Raw genomic sequence first — 21,624 nt, forward strand, 5'->3', positions numbered from 1 at the left:
ATTTGATGAAGGTTGACACGATCTACAAAAAAATGCCACGATCTACAAAAAAATAGGCGTCAGCATTCCCTTTTGGAGAATCCCTCTCTTTCTCTCCGCAATGTCCCAGGTGGGGAAAAGACTGTCGCGTGAAGGAGGCAGGAGGCTATTTTCTCCTCTTGGGTATGAGATTTTGAACCAGCTTCTCAGCAAAGGCCTCGAAGCATCTTATAGAACATTGAGAAGAGCATAAAATAAAGCTCTATCAATGCCCTCCCATTATGTAAACTGAAATACAAATTAAGGTGTCAGCCAAGACTGTCTGAGCGCCTTCCAGCTATAAAAGCAAGACACAATAAGAAAGGTTTTGCTGACATCTTCACAGAGGTCAGTAAAGTACCTGTTAGTAACTGACTATTTTATTGTAAAATAAAGCTCTATCAATGCCATCCCATTAAGTAAACTGAAATACGAATTAAGGTGTCCTTCAGGACTGTCTGAGTGCCTTCCTGCTGCGGTCAGATAAAAGCAAGACACGGTAAGAAAGGTCTTGTTCCCATCTCCATGGAGATCAGTAAAGTAACCAAGATGGGCTTGTCTTCTTTAGGACAAAAGTCCCAAAGGGAGAGGTAAGCCCACCGAAGAGCTAGCGCTTCTTGGTTGATTTTTGATTTTGAACCTGAGTTTTGGTTCTCCCGAAGGCTGATTAAACTGGCAGGGTCTGTTCATTCTCACCAGAGGAAACGTCAGGAGCACATACGGTCCTCTTGATGTTGCCTTTCTGCTCTTGATCCCAACAGATTGAAAATGCCGAGAGGCTGTACTCAACCACTGGAAAGTCCTGCTGTCCCCATCCCTGCAATTTTCCCAGAAGGGCCATCCTAGAGCCCAAGGAGAAGACACCTCCAAGGTCTCCAGGAGGGCCGGAAGAAACAGAGGTCCAGGTCTTTCCAACAACTCATCTAAGCACCTTTAGCCCGCTTCCCTATTAGAATCATTGAGTATCTTCATAGCATTGGGCAGCTACCATTCAAGCGATGCAAAGCCAGTCTACAACATGAATATTTTGGCACAAGAAGGGTTGGGTGACTCCAGAAAGTGTGGAAAAGGCTTGAGAAAGCCAACTGAGAGGCAGGGGCAGGGAGCATTTTCACACGCATTATACAGAATCGCTGAGCAAGTTGATCCAACCATGGGGCGAATTAAAGATGAATCTTTTCAAGGTCCTGGGGCTACACGTTTGGTCAGCTTGAAGAGGACATGGACCCCCCCCCCCCACCACACACATAGCTTTCCCTTGATTCTCTTGGATCTTAGGTCCCAAATCTCATCCTTTGAAAAGATCACTGTATTGCGGCCAGCCCAATATTGTCTGATCTAGGTGACAGTTCTCCTCCAAGATCGAAAGTAGCCCGAGGTCTATTCCAGTAAACGATTCACACTAAGCACAGTGAAATGTGTTCCCCCATGTGCATGTTTAGGACTGCATCTTTCACTTCATAGTAAGGCATATAAGTGTTCAGTTTTGTACTGCAGTTGTGAAGATAGACCACAAGGCTGTTTGGGGGAACATTATAGATGCAAAAGTGGAGATGTTTTGGGCTTTTCAATATTCAGCCCTTTTCTGCCCGAGACCCAAATCCCTAAGCAGGAATTTCAGTTGCCTCTTGCTTGCTAATGGTAGCTCAGATGAGGTGCATCTTTCCAAATGAATTATGAAGGGCAATGCTTTTTGTCCATTTCCAAAATTACTCCCAATATTTCATTGATCTTAGAGCGGTCATGAGCTTATCAGAAGATAATCAGTACTAAACAAGAGGGGACAAGTCTGGATCCTATTGAGACTTTGAAAACTCAATAAAAGTTTTTTTTTACTTTTCTCTGATAAGGAAGCAGTGTTGTAAAACTGCACGCACGCACACACACAAACACATAATGGGTTTATGACAATAGCCTTACAGAGGAACAAAGTCAGCTGAAACAGTCATATACAACCTTTTGAATTACACTGAACCCTTCATACACCAGAATGGAAAAATAAGGTATATTGCAGGAGTTAAAGGTAGAAGGGCACATCAGATTGCAACCTGTTTCCGAAGTTTGAAGATAAGAAAGAAGGAAGGATGGAAAAAAAGGAAAGAAAATGGCAAAATATAAACTGGTTATTTCCTAGCAAAAGTCTGACAGTGGCGACGCATTTGTAAACATCAACCAGCAACAATAAAAATGCATCTGACAGCATTCCAGGATTTTAAAAATCTGCCTATAAACTTAATGCAGCCACATTGTTACTCCAGGACCAACTTTGCACAAAACTAATCAAGATTAGCCTAATTTGCTAGGTCTGCCCAGTATGTTGACAGATAAGCTTTACTGAACAGATTGGGTTCACACACACATTCAGGCTCCCCTCCAACTAACCAAGTTTAACCTGTCTTGCCAGTCGGCGCGCGACAGCTCCTAGGCTGATTAAATGTGAGGGGCAAACTCAGGCACTGAGCAAAGACCCCTCCTCACCCTTGCAAAAGACTGGCCACAATGTGAGGCAAGGCAGGAAAAAGGGATCGCCCCGCGTGACTTACCAGCGCACAGACGGAAGTTAAGGCTGAGCAGCAAAGGATGAATCTCACGCTGTGATAGATCAGGTGGGATCCCATAGCCAAGAGGGGTTTCGGAAATATCCAAGGATTGTGAGCTGAGAGGTGAAGCCGATCCTATAATCCAGTTGGTTCTTCGACTTCTTAGCGAGCAGAGGAGAGGAGAAGACAGACCGAGTCTGAGGGGCTTTCACATGACCGAAAGTCCAAAGAGTTTGAAAACTGCAGCCCGGAGCGGAGGAGAGCCGAGTTAAAAGAGAAAAGCAAGATATTCACGGAGGGGACCCCCTACCACCCCTCGGGAGCGTCAGATCCTGGCCGCTGGTTCTCGGGGGCGGCACATCTTTCCCGCAGCCGAAGAATCAAATCCGTGTGTCAAAGCTGCCATTCGCTTTCCTCGCCCCCCTTCCCTTCCTTCCCTTCTTTCTTTTTTTAATGAGGCAGGGGGAAGTTCCGATAATTTATTTGTCAAGCCCGAGCGAAGGTGGAGGGAAAAAAAAGGGGAGGGCTCGAGAGGAGAAGGTGGGGATAAAGCGCTCGAAACAACCCAATTTATTTTTAGCTCCAGTAAGTTTATCGTTCAGCGAGTCAATTAAAAAAAAAAGAGAGAGCGAGCGAGCGAGCGAGAGCGTCCCTCTTGGACGATTTGCAGAAAACCCTCACCTAAAAAAAAAAAAGAAAAAAGAAAAAAAAAAGAAAGAAAGCAAGCTGGGTTTTTCCAAGAAGTCTCCAAGTCTGAAAGTCGGGTCTCTCCCGTGCCTGCTCTGCAAAGGCTGCCTTCGGAGGCGGAGAGGCTCGCCCCGAGTCCCCCGCGGCTCTCCAGCGCGCGCGTCCAGCCGCCCTTAACCCGAAAGCCCGTCTCTTTCCGTCCTTTCTCGCTCCCTCTTTCCTCCTTCTCTCTCTTTCCCTCTCTCTTTCTCCCCCCCCCCCCACCGCTCCCTCCGGCAGCTCCCGAGCGCCGCTCAGATGGCAAAGCGGGGCGCTGGCGCGCTCCCCTCCCCAAAGGCGCCGGCAGCCCTCGCGGGGAAGCGGCGGCGGCGGCGGCGGCGGCGGCGGGGAGCAAAACAACTCCGGAGTCGTCTGGGGCCGGGGCGCTCTGCGAAGCCCGCGCGCCGCTCGCCTGCCTTCCTCTCCAGCATCGCCCGCGGGTGCGGAGGCCGGGGAGACGGGGACGTTGGCGGCGGCGGCTCGGTCCGCCCGGCCTCGCCGCTGCAGCGGCGGCGGCGGCGGCGGCGGCGGCGGCTGCGGATGGCTGGCGGCCGGGTTCAGCTCCTCCAGCCGCCTCCCTGGCGAGCGGAGCGCGCCGAGAGTCTGTTTACGCCTCCCAGCCCGGGCCAGGAGAGAAGATTTTTTTTTGAGAGGAAGGAGAGAAGGGGCGAGGGAAAGAGAGCACACGCGCCCTCCTTCCACCCCCGGCGTCCGCCCGTCACATCGCCGGAGCCCGGTCCTCGGGCGAGACCTCCCGCTCGCCTCCCGCGGCCCGCCGGAGCGCAGCCCCAGCCTTTCCGCCCCGCTTTGCGCCGAAACTGACCCGGCGGTAGACGGAGCTCCTGGGCGCTGCTGCCGGGACTGGCCAGCGCGGCAGACCGGGCGCCTCCGGGGCTGAACCTCATTCTGCGCCCCCCCTCCCCGCCCCAATATCAGGCACAATTGTCCACTTCACTCTGCAACAAGGTCCCAGCCTCGCCCAGGGGACAGACGGGCTGCCATATTGTGCCTGTCGTCCAAGTCCACCCTTCTGTCCAACACACCTGTTTCTTAGGGTGCCAGAACTGTGCGAGCCGTGTGAATGTGCCCCGGGAACTTTGGTAGGGAATAAGCGGGAGGGCCGCCAGGGGGGCTTTTCAAGAGATGAATATCCAGGAGTAAAAGTGTCTTGGGGCATCTTAAAGACCGGTTTAGCATGCTAAAAGCGCTTGCCACGTACAGTCCAATTCGCCGGATTTGTTTCCTTTAATTTCTCATATTTTTAATCAGCCCAGCACGAAGTTTTCTCCTGGTGGATGACCCACAGCAGGGCAACGCAATAAACCTTGGAATAAAACACTCACGCGATAAAAGACAACGCTAATTGCCGAAATGGAGAAAGCACAAATGTTGATTAAAAATACGGTTTTTACCCCTCAGGGCGTTAACATGCTCTGCTCTTTGAGGCATGGTGCTAAAAGGCCGGTGAAGAGAAGAATAAAAAAGATTTTGTCTATGACCAGTTGGACCTTAGTTGAGGGATTAGGGCTTGATCTTCTCCAAGACGAACCCCATCAGGCTAGACATTATTCTTCCCAAGTCAGTCCCTGTTTCTTTCCCGCAAACACGCGCAGGATGCATTTCCGGAATGCGGGGGGTTGCTGGCCGTTGAGAAGTTAATTCTGGTAGGTAATGTGTAACTCTTGAAACCTCGAGACATCTACACCCGCATAGCTATGAAGAAAGCGTGATGGGGAGAGGAAAACCGAGAACGCGACGGTTGGATGAGCGCCTGGCGAGACCCTGAAGAAGGGAGAGATGAGACGCCCGGTAAACAAGGAAAAGCACTGTAGGAAGCAGTTTAGAGAGTTGGTGGAGGGTTGGTTTGTTTATTTCTTGATATCGATTTATATGGTTGGCTGGGGTGGCAGGTGGGGGGGGGGTAGAGGGGACGGTTGCATGCAAACTGCAGTGACCTCTGTGGTTTCCTCTTCTTCATCCCTTATACCTTTCATTTCTTTCTTTCTTTTTTTTTAAAGTGCCTCTCTACATTTTACATCAGGGTTTCTCAACCTTGGCAACTTTAAGATATGTGGACTTCAACTTCCAGAATTCCCCAGCCAGCAAGGCTGGCTGGGGAATTCTGGGAGTTGAAGTCCACATATCTTAAAGTTGCCAAGGTTGAGAAACCCTGCTTTACAGAATGTGGCTTGGGCCAAAATGGAAGAGGGGGATGGATATTTAGATATGATGAAGTAACTCTGTCTTCTGTAGGGTTAAACCTGGGGAGGGCATTTTCAAAAGCAAGCAGCCAGAGGGGGGGAGTTAAGCCCCCTCCACCCGTGTGCAGTGGGATTGATCCACATACACCCACTACTCTAAAGAAAGAGGAAAACACACAGTGGACGCCCATGCATCATCTACATATTTAATAGGGGGTGTGGTTTACTCCTGCCCTGTTGAACCTCAACCCGAGTTGGCCCCAGGCGCTGAATCTAAAACTCGAGCTCACATTTGCTGCCTTCCCACGACCAGGGTGCTTCAAACAGATCAACCCATCCAGGTTGCAGCTTCTCTTGAGGGTCAGGCGTGCAGGGGCAAGACCACGGCTGGGCGCTCCCACAGCCCACCGAGCCCCCAAGGCCCCCAAACCGTTTCGGCCTCGCCTTGCCCGCGGGGCAAACTCCCGGCCTCGCTGGGCTCCAACGTTTTTTAGGAGCCCAGGAAAGTTGCAAGAAATTGGATTTTTGTTGCTGCTGCTGTTTTTCCTCTGTGAGATTCTGGCAGATCCCCAGAGGAAAGAAGCTGGCTTTGACTGGGGGGGCGGGGGGGGCGCTGAGGCCGACCATCATCATCATTGGAAATAGCGAGAGAGCGGCCGGCCCGCGCTCTGCCCTTCCCTTCGGCAGATCTTATGGGAAGAGTCTGCGGGCCACGGCGGAGAGCGAGGGGAGGGCAGGAGAGCCGCCCCGCCCGCCCGGCAGCCAGCCTCCGTCCACTCCTCCCGGGACACGTGCGGGAGCTGGAGCGGAGCGAAGGCAGCGGCCGCGGGGCCCAGCGACCCCCCTCCCCAACTGGCTGCTGACGGCGGTCACGTGACCCTCGGGCAGTCGCCCCAGAGCTGCGGCGGCCCCGCCTCCCCTCCCGCCAAGCCCCCCTCCGGTCCTCCCTCCCTCCTTTTTCTCCTTTTCCTCCTTCCTTCCTCCCTTTCTCCTCCCTCCCTCCCTCCTTCCTCTTTCTCCTTTTCCTCCTCCCTCCCTCCTTCCTCTTTCTCCTTTTCCTCCTCCCTCCCTCCCTCCTTCATTCCTTCCTTCCTCTTCCTCCTTTTCCTCCTTCCTTCCTCCCTTTCTCCTCTCTCCCTCCTTCCTTCCTCTTTCTCCTCTTCCTCCTCCCTCCCTCCTTCTTTCCTCCTTCCTCTTTCTTCATTTCCTTCCTTCCTTCCTTCCTTCCTTCCTTCCTTCCTTCCTTCCTTCCTTCCTTCCTTCCTTCCTTCCTTCCTCCCTTTCTCCTCCCTCCCTCCCTCCCTCCCTCCCTCCCTTCTTTCTTTCTTTCTTTCTTTCTTTCTTTCTTTCTTTCTTTCTTTCTTTCTTTCTTTCTTTCTTTCTAATAAATACGGTTTTTGACAACTGGCAGATTGTAGAATTCTGAAGGCTGGGAGGAGAGAAGGCGTGTCTTGAACAACCACAAATGTGTCTATTTCAGGCTGGGGTAACCTAAATAAATATGTACTTAAGAATCCAGGGCTTTTTCAGATGAGAGACTTCAGTAGAGAAGCCTTCCAAACCGCTTGCTCAGGAGAAGTCCTATTGACGTCAATGTTGCCGGCATTGGATCAAATCTCCAGATTCCTTCATAATCGCTAGAGAGGGTTATAATTTTCCATAAGTTTGGATTGCAAGGGTGCTCTACTTGTTAGGAGTCGAGGGCTGAATCACATCAGAGCTGTTAGGAACACACACACAAAGAATCCTGGGGCTGCCAGAGACCCAGGGCCCACATCTGAGACCCACAATGTGTTGCTTGTTGGCTGGAGAAATCCCTTCCTGCCCACAGGGCCTTTTGCCCTACCCGATTTTTTTTTGGAAATATATATATTATTTTTTAAAACTAAAAACACTGACATACCTCTTCCTGCAAAAGCACATTATGATCAAAATTAAACGCAATACTTAAAGTGCAATAAATTAACGTCGTGGACATAAAAATCTACCTTAAAAATGGATTTGGGGGAGGTGGGCAAGGTGAATCTGCCTCTATTTATAGCCAGAAAAGCGTGGATGAAACAGGCTTTTCAGGGCTCTGTGTCAACTTGTGCATCGTTAATACTGTTGTGTGAATGACACAATTAGGTCCTTGCATCAGGACCTCTGGCCCAAGGACGGGGATTGCATTTCGGCGTGACAAAATCATGGTGCAGGTGTGGTCATTTCCACTGCCCCGGCATCTCCAGGGACACCCGTGTGCTAACCGAATATGATGGTTTCACATGATGGCCCACTTCCCACAACCTACAGGAAAAAGGCAGGGTTTGGGCGACATGCTGATCTTCCCATGATCCAAAGGTGTTTTAGCTAAAGCGAGGGGGTTGTGCAAACTTAACCAATAGAGATCTGTGACCTTGAGCAGGCAATGGCTACGGTGGGCTGTTCCTCTCTGTCCCTCTCTTCTGCCCCTCTCAGGACACGGATGAATGGAGCCCTTTGGGATGGACCAGGTTGGAGGGCAAGTTGAAGTCTGCACATCTGGAGGACGTCCGGTTGAGGAAAGGTCCTCTTGGCTAGGAGTGAAGTGGAGTGGATCTTCTTGACATGCTTGCCCTCCCCCCTCCCCCCTCGGCTTCATTTTTCCTAGGTTTTTGCCTATTAAAAATTCATCAAGTTTATCTCATAGTTGTAAATCTAGTCCCGTGTTTCTCAATCTCAGCAGCTTTAAGATGTGTGGACTTCAACTTCCAGAATTCCCTAGAAACACTGTTCTAGTCCATGTTTGGAACACGGAGGCAAGATCTCTGGGAGGACAGCACCGCCTTGAATTATATACAGTATAAGAAAGGCAGGATAAAATCATCATCATCATCATCATCTGAAGGAGAGATGACGTTCTCAGTCCATCCTCTCCTTCAGATGATGATGACGACAGTTCTCAGTTCTCAGTTCTAGATAGCTTCTTGTAGCTAGAAAACCTTGAGGGGACCAATGTTAGGCTAGCCATCTTTGCCATGCCCAAAGATTAAGGCCATACATGAATACCAGCAGCTCCTGAGCCCACCTGAGTACTGCTAACCCTGGTCACACCTGGTTTCCTCTAGCAGGTGATTCCTGCATCACCTTGTTTGATTCAGCTGGGTTTTGGGGGAGCAGAGCACCCCTAGCCTTGCCTTCTGATTTTCAACATGGAGACAGCAATGCTCGCGAGGATGAGGTGGAGCTGTAAGACACCATCTGTTGGATCTAGGCCATGACAGTTTGTTACTGGCTTGGCACCATAACTGGGACCTGGAAGTACAGAAACTGGTTAATGGGAAAAGGAGACTCTTGAGAAAGGAACATGATGTTTGGATCCTCCCTGGTAGGGCTGGCAGGGGTAAAAAAAGGCCATCATAATGAACTTTCTATTAGAATTGGATCAGTGTAGGGGGATTTCATCTCATGTGCTTGGAGCAAACATCTCCCCTGAAGATGAGTCAATCTTTAAAGAGTGGATGCCATGAATAGTCCTTGAGGTACCTAGCCAATCCTGGGTAATCTTAAAAAAGTTATCCCTCATTGGTGCTTGGATGGGAGACCACCAGGAGGTCCCAAGATGTTATACTGGGAAGAAGGTAATGGCAAATCGCTAGAAGTAGTCTGTGTTTATTATATATGTCTGTGTGTTCATTATACTGTACATTCCTCTGTGTGCATGTGTAGGTAGTCCTTGACTTACAGCCATTCATTTGATGACTGTTCAAAGTTACAATGGTGCTGAAAAAAGTGACTTATGACCGGTCCTCGCACTTATGACTGTCATAGCATCCCTGTGGTCATGGGATCCAAATGTGGGTGCTTGGCAACCAGCATGTATTTACAATGGTTGCAATTGAAGTCCACCCCTCTTAAAGTTGCCAAGGTTGAGAAACACTGATTTAAAGAACAAGGATAATGAGTCTCTCTCTCTTGTTCTCTGTCTCTCTGTGAATGGAAATCCTTGCGATCAAGTGCAGACGCGGCCTGATGTTTTCAGTGGTGGTTGAGGACCAAGCAAAGGACTTCATGGAAGAATAATTTGGTGCAATTTTAATTCATACTGCACTCCAGTGCAGATTAAACCAGAAGGAAGTCTCATTAGGACTTTTTCCAAAGGTGGCTAAAGAAGGGGAAAAAAATCTTTCACTCTTGCTTCAGTCTGCATTTTAAAACAAGCCACCCTATTTGCACGTTGAATTCATAACAGGAATCAGCCTGCATTTTTCTTTCAGGCCATGCACCCAAGCTTTGCAGGACGGGCAAGTGGAAACGGTCAGGTTGTGTGAATGCAGTTCAGGTTTCCAGATAATCGAAATTGCTTTCTCCTCTCCCAGACCTGCTGTGGCTTTTGGGAATTGTAATCTGCATTGCCAAGAAATCCGATTCATACCAGGATATCTGCAGGGGTGACTCATATGACAGAGCGGGGTTTCGATTGTACTGTTGAAGCTGCCATCTTGATTTTTACATTCCCCTTTGCAGAAGTCCCTGATCTTTGAAGAAATGTAATGAGTGCCAATGTAAACCAGGGTTGTGGAGGAGGAGGAGGAGGAGGAGGCACAGTGACTGGAGAAACCAAAAATCCCCTTTTGGAATTGGTAGAAGAGCAGAGAAGGATCATGACGTTGAGGGGTAGAGCAGGGTTTCTCAACCTCAGCAACTTTAAGATGGGTGGACTTCAACTCCCAGAATTCCCCAGCCAGCCATGCTGGCCGGGGAATTCTGGGAGTTGAAGTCCACCCATCTTAAAGCATGCTGGCCAGGGAATTCTGGGAGTTGAAGTCCACCCATCTTAAAGCATGCTGGCCAGGGAATTCTGGGAGTTGAAGTCCACCCATCTTAAAGCATGCTGGCCAGGGAATTCTGGGAGCTGAAGTCCACCCATCTTAAAGCATGCTGGCCAGGAATTCTGGGAGTTGAAGTCCACCCATCTTAAAGCATGCTGGCCAGGAATTCTGGGAGCTGAAGTCCACCCATCTTAAAGCATGCTGGCCAGGGAATTCTGGGAGTTGAAGTCCACCCATCTTAAAGCATGCTGGCCAGGGAATTCTGGGAGCTGAAGTCCACCCATCTTAAAGCATGCTGGCCAGGAATTCTGGGAGTTGAAGTCCACCCATCTTAAAGCATGCTGGCCAGGAATTCTGGGAGCTGAAGTCCACCCATCTTAAAGCATGCTGGCCAGGGAATTCTGGGAGTTGAAGTCCACTCATCTTAAAGTTGCCGAGGTTGAGAAACGCTGGGGTTGAGTGTTACCAGTTGAAGACATGCCATAGAGAGAAAGCATATCCTCAGTGTAGGGAGATGGACCTTCTCCAAGATCATCTGTTCCCAGCCAGCCCAAAGGTGTCCGTAGGGGTCATAAAAGTCAAGATGTCAGCTGCAGCAATGCGATCTGCTTAAGGTCTTCCAACAGTGCCCCTGGTTGTCCTCTTTCCAGCCACATGTTTACCCCCAGGATCAAGCTGTGCTGCTCCCGGGACCCTCCTCTCCTGGGTGGGGTGACCAGGTATCTGAACAGGCAAAGGAGGACGTGAACCATTGGAAAAGAGGGCAAATGAAGGAAAAGGAGGACACACGACGGGCTGAACTTTCTTGGCCTCTGCAACAAAAGCTACAGTGCAAAACTGCATATTTTTTTTTAACTTAGGTAGGCCTACAGGTATAGGATATTACTTTCTCCAGCCTCAGAAAGACGGGCTTTTCAATTGCAGGAATGTGCTAGAGCCGGTTAGAAGCCTTCTGCGTGTGACTGAAATTAAAATTAAAATTAAAAAATCGTCGGGTCAAGGTCAGGCTGCAGCGCAAGCCGGCCAGAGGGTACCAATCAACTGATTAAGATCACAGAATGGAGCTTAACTTGCGGTTAGCACTTGGTTAGGAAGCCCTGCGCCGCGGAGGAAACCTGGTCAGGAAGAGATGTTCGAAAGGCCAGTCAAAATTTGATTTTAAGGCTATCCCTGCCAGATGGAGGGCTTTTCCTCCTTTGGCTGGGTGTCTGTATCCCGCTTCTAGGGGAGAGGAACCAGGTCTCTCGCCTGGAAGCTGGTGGAGTCTCTCAATGAACTCTCCATCTTTCTTGCAGCTAAAATATCACTTGGCCGGTCCTTAGAGATGGGGGAGAAGTCCACCTGCCTGGCATCTGAAGGCAAAGGTCGCTTTGTCAAGTGCAGCCATAACACACCGGGTTATACAACCTCAACTGCTTGGTAAATAGTTAATTTTTCCAAGATATGCTGGCAGACGATCTTTCCCCTTTCCTGGAGGAAAGGTGAAGCACCCCCCAGCTGGAAAGCCTCAATCAGGGCATGAGTCTCTTTCCGGAAAATGCCAAAGATTTGCTCCTTCTCCAGCCTACCAACAAACCAACCTTCTCAGCCCCAGAGGGATGGGCGGGGGGGAGAACCTACCCTTAAGTCCTTGTTTCAAATATGAACTTGACGCAAGTTTATCTTGCTGAATTAGAACACATTCGGTTAAGGAGAAGAAAGAAATTGTGCGGGGTGTGAATTTGGATTATTCACCCCCTGGAGAAGTCATGTAGAACAATGCGATCCTCTTTCCCTTAAAAATTAAAAAAAGAAAAAAATGTTCGATTGATCTTTGAAGAACACCCAGAGTTGCTGGGAATCGGGCAGGATGTAAATTGAATATATCATGATTAAAGTGCCTGAGATGATGGAGGCCTTGGGTTTTGCTTTTTTAAAATTAACAGTGCAGTACTGTTTCTCAGCCTCGACAACTTTGAGATGTGTGGACTTCAGTTCCCAGATTTTCCCACCTAGCATGTGTGGACTTCAACTCCCAGAATTCCCCAGCCAGCATGGCTGGCTGGGGAATTCTGGGAGTTGAAGTCCACCTATCTTAAAGTTGCCCGGGTTAAGAAACACTGCTCTAGATATTCTTGGGAAAAAGGACTGTCTTTGGGGTCTACCACTTGGTAGATCCAAGATCAATGCTCTTACAATCCATTTGATGTCCCAAGTACCAATGAATTCCCATTAAAAAACCAATAACACAAAGAACCCTTTACAAAATAAAGTTGCTGTGAGATTTAGCTATCTCCTGATGGTTGGGCCATTTTATTTTTACTTTAATTTTTCCAATTTGGGAGGGGTCAGGTCTCGGATGCCCTCTGCTGGTGCTTTGGCGGCTCGGATGCCCACGGGCATGAAATTGCCAACCTGAGTTGCAGGGCACCTCCCTTTTCTTGACCCTATGCTGAAAAAACTGCGGATAGATTCCTGCCCCTCCAGCGGTGTTGCACGATGGCTTATCCTAACTTTGGCACTTCAGAACCCTTGCACGTTGGAGCAACCACGGCTTAAATCTGTGACGGTGGCTTATGGTGGGGGGAGACCTTTCCTGGAGTTGCAACCTCCCCGGTTCCTCGGTGGAGTTTGGCACACTTGCCTCTTCCTCAAATCGAAATGAACCAAAGGAGCAGTTCTCAAACCAATTTCTGCTCGGGCAACGTGGTTGCGTGTGTTTCTTGATTTGGAACGAAGTGGCAGGGGCGTGCTTCGTTTTATCTCCTTCCCCAGGAAAGACTCCCACTGACTGAGGAGGCAGAATGGTTACAGCTGCTGAATAAAATCGTCTGGCTGCAGTCTCTAAGTCCCTTGCCCGGATTGCTTTGGCTCTCTTCCGGCTGAATTGGGACGCCCAAGAAGAGGGAAGGTGTGACTTGCCGGCCCGGATGAAGCCTTTATCGGCTGCCTGCTTCATGTTTTTCTTCCCCGGCTTCTGATCTGGCACAGCTCACCGTGGGTGCACGAGAAGAGCTTTGGAAGGAGAAATTGTGGCAGGAGGGCTGGAGAGAGGGGCCTTGTGTTGCTGCGCCATCGGCAAATGCCAGCCGTGGTTTCTGTTGCTGGCCGGTTTGCTTCTGTTGCCCCTGCAAACAGGATCCGAGATCCAGAGGCTCTCGGGCCCCTGGGAACCCAAACAGAGTCCTTCCGCATGTTAAGATTTGGCACAATAAATGGGAGTTTCAACACTCCCAGATTTCCAGTTTGGGTTAGAGGAGGGAAATAGGATTTTAGTCCACCAGGAGAATATTGTATCTAGGCTGAAATGAGAAGCAATGGGCCACCCCATGGGAGGGGGTCGGCAACGTGCAGCCTGGGCACCTCTGACTGTTGCTGAAAATGAAGGGCACCATTTCCCCCCATCTGGAGACAGGAAACAGAGGGAGGCTGTCATGCTAGATGTTCATGTAAATGGAGGTAAAACAGAGAAAGGAGCCCTCGCTAAGACTCGCCCCAAATCGAAACTACAAGAAGCCCCTCGTGCTTGGCCCCATCGCCAACTTACGGTGGCCCACAGCAAATGCGCAGGGGGTCCCTCTTGGGCGCACAAATAGGAGAAAGAGGAGGGTACTGCTTCTGGTTCGATTTCTTGCAAGTTGGAGGGCTGGAAGACAAATCTCATGTGGGTCAAGATGATTGAGGCCTCCTCTGCATTCCTGGATGTTTCCAAGCGGGTGGGGAATTTGGGTTGTAGGACTTCTAGCCCGGTGGACTTCCCGTTCCAGGACCAGTCTCTGCTCTGCTCCCAGAGTAGACAGGAAGCTAATTCTGGGACTCAGAGGGTCAGAAGATGGGTGGAACGGAGTTGACGTCTGCACATCTTAAAGCACGCTGGTTGGGGAATTCTGGGAACTGGAGTCCACACATCTTAAAGTTGCCAAGCTGCTAAGATGGATTCAGCCGCTGGCACGCTTAAGAACGCATTTATTTTTTTTCTCTCCCCAAGCTTCTGAAGCTATGAGAACGCGATCGATAAAAACCACCACGACAGCTTCGCTTCCTGGCAAGGTGGTGCGAAGACCTGTCAGAGTAGCATCAGACGCCTTTTCCTGAAGTCTGCTGCCAAATGGGGGTCAGCGCTCTCTGTTTATTCTCCGGAAAAGGAGAGAGATAAGATTAAAGCGAAATGCCACTGCTCATCGGGGTATGGTTTGCTCTTCTTCACTTGATAAGCGACGCCTTGTTCTTGGTGCAGCGCGATGAGCGGAACAGCGTGTACTTAGCAGCCTAATCTGAGTATCTGTGAAGGAAGGTGGAATAAATAATGCATCTGTACAAAAATCAAAACAAAACGAAGTGAACCCTTAACGCTGCACTGTATTAACCTGAGGGCGGGCAGCCTGTGGGGCAAAATTAGTCCCGACGCTCCGTTTGCGGCCCCACGAGCCGCCATATCACGATGGTGACGTCATAGATGCAACCACACCATCGCTCTGATGATGCGCCGATGTAAATGGCATCAGTTGCATCTCACAGAGCCCCCCGTGGCACCCTTTGCACCATAAAGCCATGACCTCAGTGGTGTCATTTGCACCCGACTCAGCTGCACCCCTCAAGATCGGGCTGTCAAAATTTGGTGGCAAAAAGACACATTTCAGAGGATTTCTCCAAAATAAGGGTGGAAGTGAGAGCAGGGGGCAGGGTAGGGAAGATGGGGTTTTTTTTAGGGGAGGAAAAGAAACTGATTTGCCCCCACAAGGTTTCTCATATCCTTTCTCACTCTGGAAAATCTCCACCTTTCCCCAGGAAAACAGGCCCAAAAATTCGGGTCTCAACTCTCCCTGGAAATGCAACACCCTTCAAGGCATTTTTGGCATCGCTTCGATCACTGTGGAGAGAAACCATCCAATTGTGGCTTCTCTTAACAAAAGAAGTTGGGGTAGAAGGGTTGGGAAGTTCTCCTAGCATCAAAGGTGGCCTGAAATGTGAAAAGAACCACCACCAAGTGCAGGAAGATGGGAAGAGCTGGGCCTTCTGCAATGAAAGACTCTCAGAATTAAGGATTTAAATGTCAGCCTAAATTCAGAATAAGCCATGGGTGAAAATATGAGTCTGTTCCATCAGATTGCCTATCACTTATTTCTTTAAATATATATTTTTTCTGGAACCTTTCTAACCAGAACTCTAAATTCCAACCCAGAAACTCCTGGCCTTCTGGCCTCTACATCTCCAACCTGAAGTCTACCACTTCTGAAAGCCACTGGTTGGTGAATGTTGGGATAAACCCCATGCCACCCTGGAGTCTCTACAGGAAAGGTAGACCCTGATGGAGAAACCCCCATTTTGAAGGGAGAAATGGGTGGATGGGGGCTTAAAGCTTTTACCCCTAGCTTCAATTCTTCCCTCCTTACTCCAGCACGTCACTAGCAAAGCTCTCAGAGACGTGTCTAGATGGCTGAGAGAAAAGCAATGTGGGAAAGGGATGGTCGTAGAGGCTGAGGGGGAGGGTGGAATTAAGCCCCCCTCTCAACTAGCCAGATCTCCCTGTAGAGGGCACAGACCCTCCCCTGGAGATGTTTCTCAAGATCCAGTTCCTGAGCCCCCACCTAACGCAGCCCAGAAAAACAGGTCCAACATTCAGCTTGGTTTCCTTGAGAGTTTAAGACTCCTCATTTTCAGCTCTCAACTTTCACCCTCCCCATATATTAAGCGGCAATACCGTAATCTCAGCCTCCTTTTACAAGTCTGCTTCAAAGCCAGTTGAGATAAAGTCGAATGATGTTGCAAGGATGTCCGAAGTCCTGTGTCAAAGATCCTTCGCTCGGAGATAGGGGCAACCTTTGGCCTCTGTTTTCCAAGCCAAGGCAGGGTGTGATTTATGGCTGAGCAGAGAAAGTTGAATGGCTTAATATTTGCCCTTCGGTTCAAAGTCAATCTCGAGGATTAATGAACCCAGGCCAACGACCCACTAACAGGAAAGGCAGAAGGGGGAGAAGGAAGGCAGAGGGTGCTTGGAAAACAAATGTTGAGGCTGGATTCTCACGACAGGTTAATCTGGGATGGAGGGAGCGGGGAATTTGGGGCCCTGCGGGTTGGAAAGACCAACCATTGTCTGAGCAGAGCTTGACGTGAATGGGAAGGCAGCAACGGTGGTTTGCTAAAGCGGGTTTAATGGCTTGCAGGATCCCACCCTTGGAATAAAAGCTGGATCCATAAACTGGAGGGAGGAATCTTCCAATCGCCCAGCACACGTGATAGCAAATCCGGTTGGATTTTGCCCTGTTCTGCTCTTTTTTTCCCTACCAGTTTATTTTCCCTACCGCTTGCAGCTTCTACTACAGCAGGCAAAGTACTGGGTTTCTTTCCACCTTTTGTCCTTCATTTGGACAAGAAATGTATTTGCATTAGGAAAAGAATGTATTTTAGAGCTCCTTAAAGGAGAAGAGAATTCTTGAAGAAATGGTCCTGAGTGGCAAAGAGGAGATCTCCTCTTATTTTGTGCTCAGAGCTCCCCACCCTCCCTGGCTGCCCTTCCCTCCAGGGCTCCCCACCCTCCCTGGCTGCCCTTCCCTCCAGGACTCTGCCTCCTCCACACGTTCCCTTCCCACCAGGGCCCTGCACCCTCCATTCTTCCCACACTTCCATTCGACTTCCAAGGGGAGACACCTTCAGAAGATCCATTCACATTAGGTGGTTTTGAGAGAGTAATTGCTAGGGAGTCTTGGTTGATTTACACAAACCTAAATGTGCTCGGACCTGCTTACTACGTGGATAGAAGGCCATCAGGACATCCCAGAGCGGTGGGCTAGAATGGAAGATGGAGAAGGAAGGAATGAAGATGGAAGGAAGGAACAGCAAATCACTTCCACGTTATTGCCAAGAAAACTACATGGACATTCACATATAATCACCAGAAACTGAGTTTAACTTGGAGCCTCTTTTGTTTATTTTGAAGGAAGAAACCCAACTGTCAGGGAAAGGGTTAAGTTCTAGGTCCTTCTCTTCCTTCGCTGCAGCTGCTTTTCATTAAAAAGAGAAAAAAAGAAATGGTCAGGAAAAGTGGTAAGAAATGCTGGGTAATATGTAATTTGGCCTCTCTGCAGCAAGCCGGAACAGGGAATTTTTTCTTTAGATACAGTGCTTGAAAAAAAAAAAAAGAATGCGTTAAGTCATTAACCAAAAACTTCAAAATTTGGACCCATTTTTGAATTTCGTTGAAAAATGTCTAATTTTGTCCTGGAGATATGCATTTGATCCTCAGACCTCACTGCAGCTCTGATTCCAGTAGCGAAGCCCATGTCAATGAATAAAATGCAAACCCAGACTGAGTTTAGGTAAATTGTGTTTAGATGCCCTCTTCCTTCCCAAACTTCATTTCAGCTCAAACCATCTGATTAAAAAATGGATTAAATTCATCTTGAACAACTGCATAAATACACCTCCACTTGGTTGCAGAAGGGAATTTCTACCAGGGATGTCAAAGACAGGAAAACCAAAAATTGTGGTTTCTGTTAAAGGGGGAGCAAATACAGGGAATTTCCTACCCCGTGATGGAAGGAGCTTACCCCAGGAGTAGCATACTTTTATTTTCCTGACTTGCATTCGGAGCTGAAGAGCATTGTCCAGAATTTGAGTTTGCAGGGATCTACCTGAATGTTGATCCCTGAATGATGCTGCCAGTTACAGATTTGATGGACTAATGATGCTACTTAGTCTACAGCAGTGTTTCTCAATCTTAGCAACTTTAAGAGGTGTGGACTTCAGCTCCCAGAATTCCCCAGCCAGCATGATGGCTGGGGAATTCAGGGAGTTGAAGTCCACACCTCTTAAAGTTGCTAAGGTTAAGAAACACTGGTCTACAGAATTCTTCTTCTGTTCCTTTTTTTCATTGCTTGTGTGTGTGTGTGAACAAATATTGAACAAATAAGCGAAAATGAAAGTGGTAGCAACACCATGAATGTGTCGAGTCAGGAATTCTGCCTATGTCACAACCCACTGAAGCAAAATCCATATTTCAGGTAGAATCTTAGAAGAAATATCCTGATAGGAAGAGCGGTCAAGCAATGGGACAGTCTGACAAGAGCTGGGAGGGTCTTCCCCCTCATTGAAATAGGGGTCGGATGCCTCTGACTGGGGATATGTTCATGGAGTGCTGCTGTGAGGAGAGGGTTGGACTAGATGACCTTGAAGATTCCTCCCAAGTCAAGCAGAAGTTCTCAGGTTCAATCCTTGATGGCCTCAAAGATCCCTCCCCAGTCAAGCAGAAGGTCTCAGATTCAATCCTTGATGGCCTCGAAGATCCCTCCCAAGTCAACCAGAAGGTCTCAGATTTAATCCTTGATGGCCTCGAAGATCCCTCCCAAGTCAAGCAGAAGGTCTCAGATTCAATCCTTGATGGACTTGAAGATCCCTCCCAAGTCAACCAGAAGGTCTCAGATTTAATCCTTGATGGCCTCGAAGATCCCTCCCAAGTCAACCAGAAGGTTTCAGATTTAATCCTTGATGGCCTCGAAGATCCCTCCCAAGTCAACCAGAAGGTTTCAGATTTAATCCTTGATGGCCTCAAAGATCCCTCCCCAGTCAAGCAGAAGGTCTCAGATTCAATCCTTGATGGACTTGAAGATCCCTCCCAAGTCAACCAGAAGGTCTCAGGTTCAATCCTTGATGATCTTGAAGAGCCCTCCCAAGTCAACCAGAAGGTCTCAGGTTCAATCCTTGATGACCTTGAAGAGCCCTCCCAAGTCAACCAGAAGGTCTCAGGTTCAATCCTTGATGGCTTTGAAGATCCCTCCCAAGTCAACCAGAAGGTCTCAGGTTCAATCCTTGATGGCCTTGAAGATCCCTCCCAAGTCAACCAGAAGGTCTCAGGTTCAATCCTTGGCCTCTCCAGGTACACGATGGAGAATGATCAGCTGAACTCTCGCATCATGCTAAACCGTGATGTGATTTGGCTTAACTTGATTGCATGAACTCAGCCTTGGTTTACAGCTTACTGTTATGGGTAAATCAGCTCATTATGGCTTTTCCCACAAACCCTGACTAAAATCAGCCTCACCTTTGCATCATGTGGGAACTTCATCATGGTCAACCCTAGTGCTTAGCGAAGCCAGTAGCCTGACTGTGTATAAAGCCATTTATCCTAATGCTAGCCATCTGGAGATCTTAAGGAGGGCTAAAGGCTAATCTGTCTTGATTCTCTCTCCATTTCAGCTGCAAAACAGAGAACCAAGTGGGCAAAACATTGTGGCAAGAAACTTGACTATTTAGCAATGTTCTAATTTTATCCCATCTTTCCCAGTTGTTTTTTTTCTTTTTATACTCTGGTTCAAGAGGCCCTACATGTTTATGGCACTATGATTATAGCTTTCTGTCCTGGGAAAACAAACTGGTTTTATTTAAACTGCAAATGAGAGATGCAAAGAACAAAATCGGCTTTCAGAGCAGCATAGAGCTGGAATAAACCGGCTGCTAATTACACCAGAAGGGAGGAAGATTCTTCCAAATTCACTCCTTCTAATTTTGGTCTGGGAGAAGGTTGGCGAACAGCGGTTCAAATTTGGAGATTGTAGCTTGTGTTCATCCTATACGTGTTAATGGTCTGGTGTCAAACTGGCAGCAAGTATTGACTGTAATAACTAAAATAGATGTTCCATTTTCCTAAAGGTACATTCCCACCCATCACAGCAATAAAAAGGCCTATTGACTTCACACAGTGCTTGTGAACTTCCAGGACACATCTGCTTATCCTAGAGCAAGGAACAGGAAATTCTCTGGCCTCATGCAACAAGCCAGAACTGACTATGTTCACAATTAAAGAAAGCCTCTGTGTTCAGAAACAATATGGCTTCCCCTAGCAGGGCTGTGGCCAATGGCTACCGTTGACCAAATGTGGCTAGAAGACCTCCAACGTCCCCCCAGTTCCATGATCCTATGATTCAGTGAAAACCTATTTCTGGATTCCATGGCCCATGAAGGGGAAGTGGGGTGAGATGTTCCACAGGTGCTGATATCCCAACCATTTTAAACATTCCTTGGCGGTTCTTCACCTAACCTTCTGCCTTATTGTTGTTCTACCACAGTCAGCAAATCTGGTCATTAGTTTCTGCCTTGACTTGTGGCCAGCTCATGATTCCCTCCTGTTATTTTAAACAATAATTAATCAGGCAGATCTTTAAGGAAGAAAAAAACACAATTTTTACTTCAGTCTCATTCCATCCACAGACCATGAGACAAATGGTTCATTTCTCTTGGGCTGATCTTTGATTCCACTTCCGAGGACAATTAGCACAAAATGCAGAGGCTGTTGCTTGATGTGTAATATTATCTCTCTTTTTTTAAAGCTTCTGTTCCACTTCTATGTCATTCCCCTATGTCATTTGTTTAAAGGATCGATCGATACCTAGATTGTTGAGGCAGCAAGTCCATTTGTCTTCCTGAATGTCCAGTCCACTGAGAATACCGGAGACAAATTTTGGCAAAATCTATCAGTGATTCAGAGGAAATGCAGATGTTCCAGTTGTCCTAGCATCTGGGGTCAATTCACATCTTTGTGGAATCCCAGCTATTTGTGCAATTTTAACATGTGAGAGGTGCCACTGCCATCTTCTCCAAGGCAGTGAAGAAGTTCTGGAAACCAAGTCTTAGAAGGAAAGGTTGCGAGAAGAGAGGTATGATGGCAATCTTATATCAGAAGATGGAGCCACATGTTCTCTGATGTTCTATAGCAGCGTTTGTCAACCTTGGCAACTTGAAGATGCGTGATTGTACTCCCACTTGCAAGAGTCTGTTGATGTAGCTTTACAGTAAAGTAGAATTGGCTCATCTGGTTGTGTTTCCTGTCTGGTCTACCTAGTAAGGCTGACGTAAATCTTGCAAGTCTGAAAGTACAATTCTCCCCCCCCGGGTCTCCTTTACCACCGAGAAACTAGGAAGGGTCCCTTCTGAGCTTCTTGCCCCATCCACTATCCAGCTGAGGGCTAGGCTGCCTCTTATCTGACCGTTCCTTGGCAGTGTCTCTGGCCCCGTCTCTCAAGGTCTTTCCCACATACCACGACACCCAGGGACCCTCCCCAGTGGCCATGGGGGACTGGAACCTGGGTCTCCCCAGTCCAACGTCTTCCCCACCACCCCACCCTGGTTCCCCGTCCAACATTAGCCCTGGTGTTTCTCCCATCCGTACCTCGCCAGGTCCGATCAGCCAAGGTCAACGAGAGGTGGCCATCTAGCAAGGCAGAATAAGATGCAGTCTTATAAAAATACATGCAAGGAATAGGAGGAAACTGGAAAAGTGTCAGATGTGATATTCGTTTCAAAGGGCAAGTTTCTGTTATTATTATTGTTATTATTTAGATTTAATATAGCCACCCACTCCAGTGGACTTTGGGCGGC

At 48.4% G+C, this 21,624-nt stretch overlaps 1 protein-coding gene and 2 long non-coding RNA genes across 4 annotated transcripts in view; 1 reads left to right on the forward strand and 2 right to left on the reverse strand.

The window, feature by feature from the left end:
• The window catches only part of PTH1R (parathyroid hormone 1 receptor), a 109,273-nt gene extending 105,418 nt beyond the window's left edge, over positions 1-3,855 (reverse strand). For both annotated transcript variants that reach the window (XM_088150732.1, XM_088150731.1), the window contains exon 1: positions 2,562-3,855. Coding sequence is in view for 1 of the 2 variants with exons in the window: in XM_088150731.1 (XP_088006857.1) it covers positions 2,562-2,636 (75 nt within the window). In the remaining variant the exon portion in view is untranslated. The remainder of the gene's footprint in view (positions 1-2,561) is intronic.
• Positions 3,856-4,077: 222 nt separating this feature from the next.
• On the forward strand, positions 4,078-14,362 carry LOC148214549 (uncharacterized). Its single transcript, XR_015797875.1, has 3 exons — positions 4,078-5,093; positions 11,571-11,694; positions 14,243-14,362. It is a non-coding gene; the product is annotated as an uncharacterized LOC148214549 (long non-coding RNA).
• Positions 12,545-21,531, reverse strand: LOC112542653 (uncharacterized). The gene is made up of 2 exons (XR_015797874.1): positions 21,416-21,531; positions 12,545-14,536 (listed from the first exon to the last, which is right to left on the reverse strand). It is a non-coding gene; the product is annotated as an uncharacterized LOC112542653 (long non-coding RNA).
• Positions 21,532-21,624: the final 93 nt, after the last annotated feature.

The sequence above is a fragment of the Python bivittatus genome, unplaced genomic scaffold (assembly GCF_059951505.1).
Source record: "Python bivittatus isolate LINGU-HERP-01145 unplaced genomic scaffold, Pbiv_v1 ctg000610_np1212, whole genome shotgun sequence".
Taxonomy (NCBI): domain Eukaryota; kingdom Metazoa; phylum Chordata; class Lepidosauria; order Squamata; family Pythonidae; genus Python; species Python bivittatus.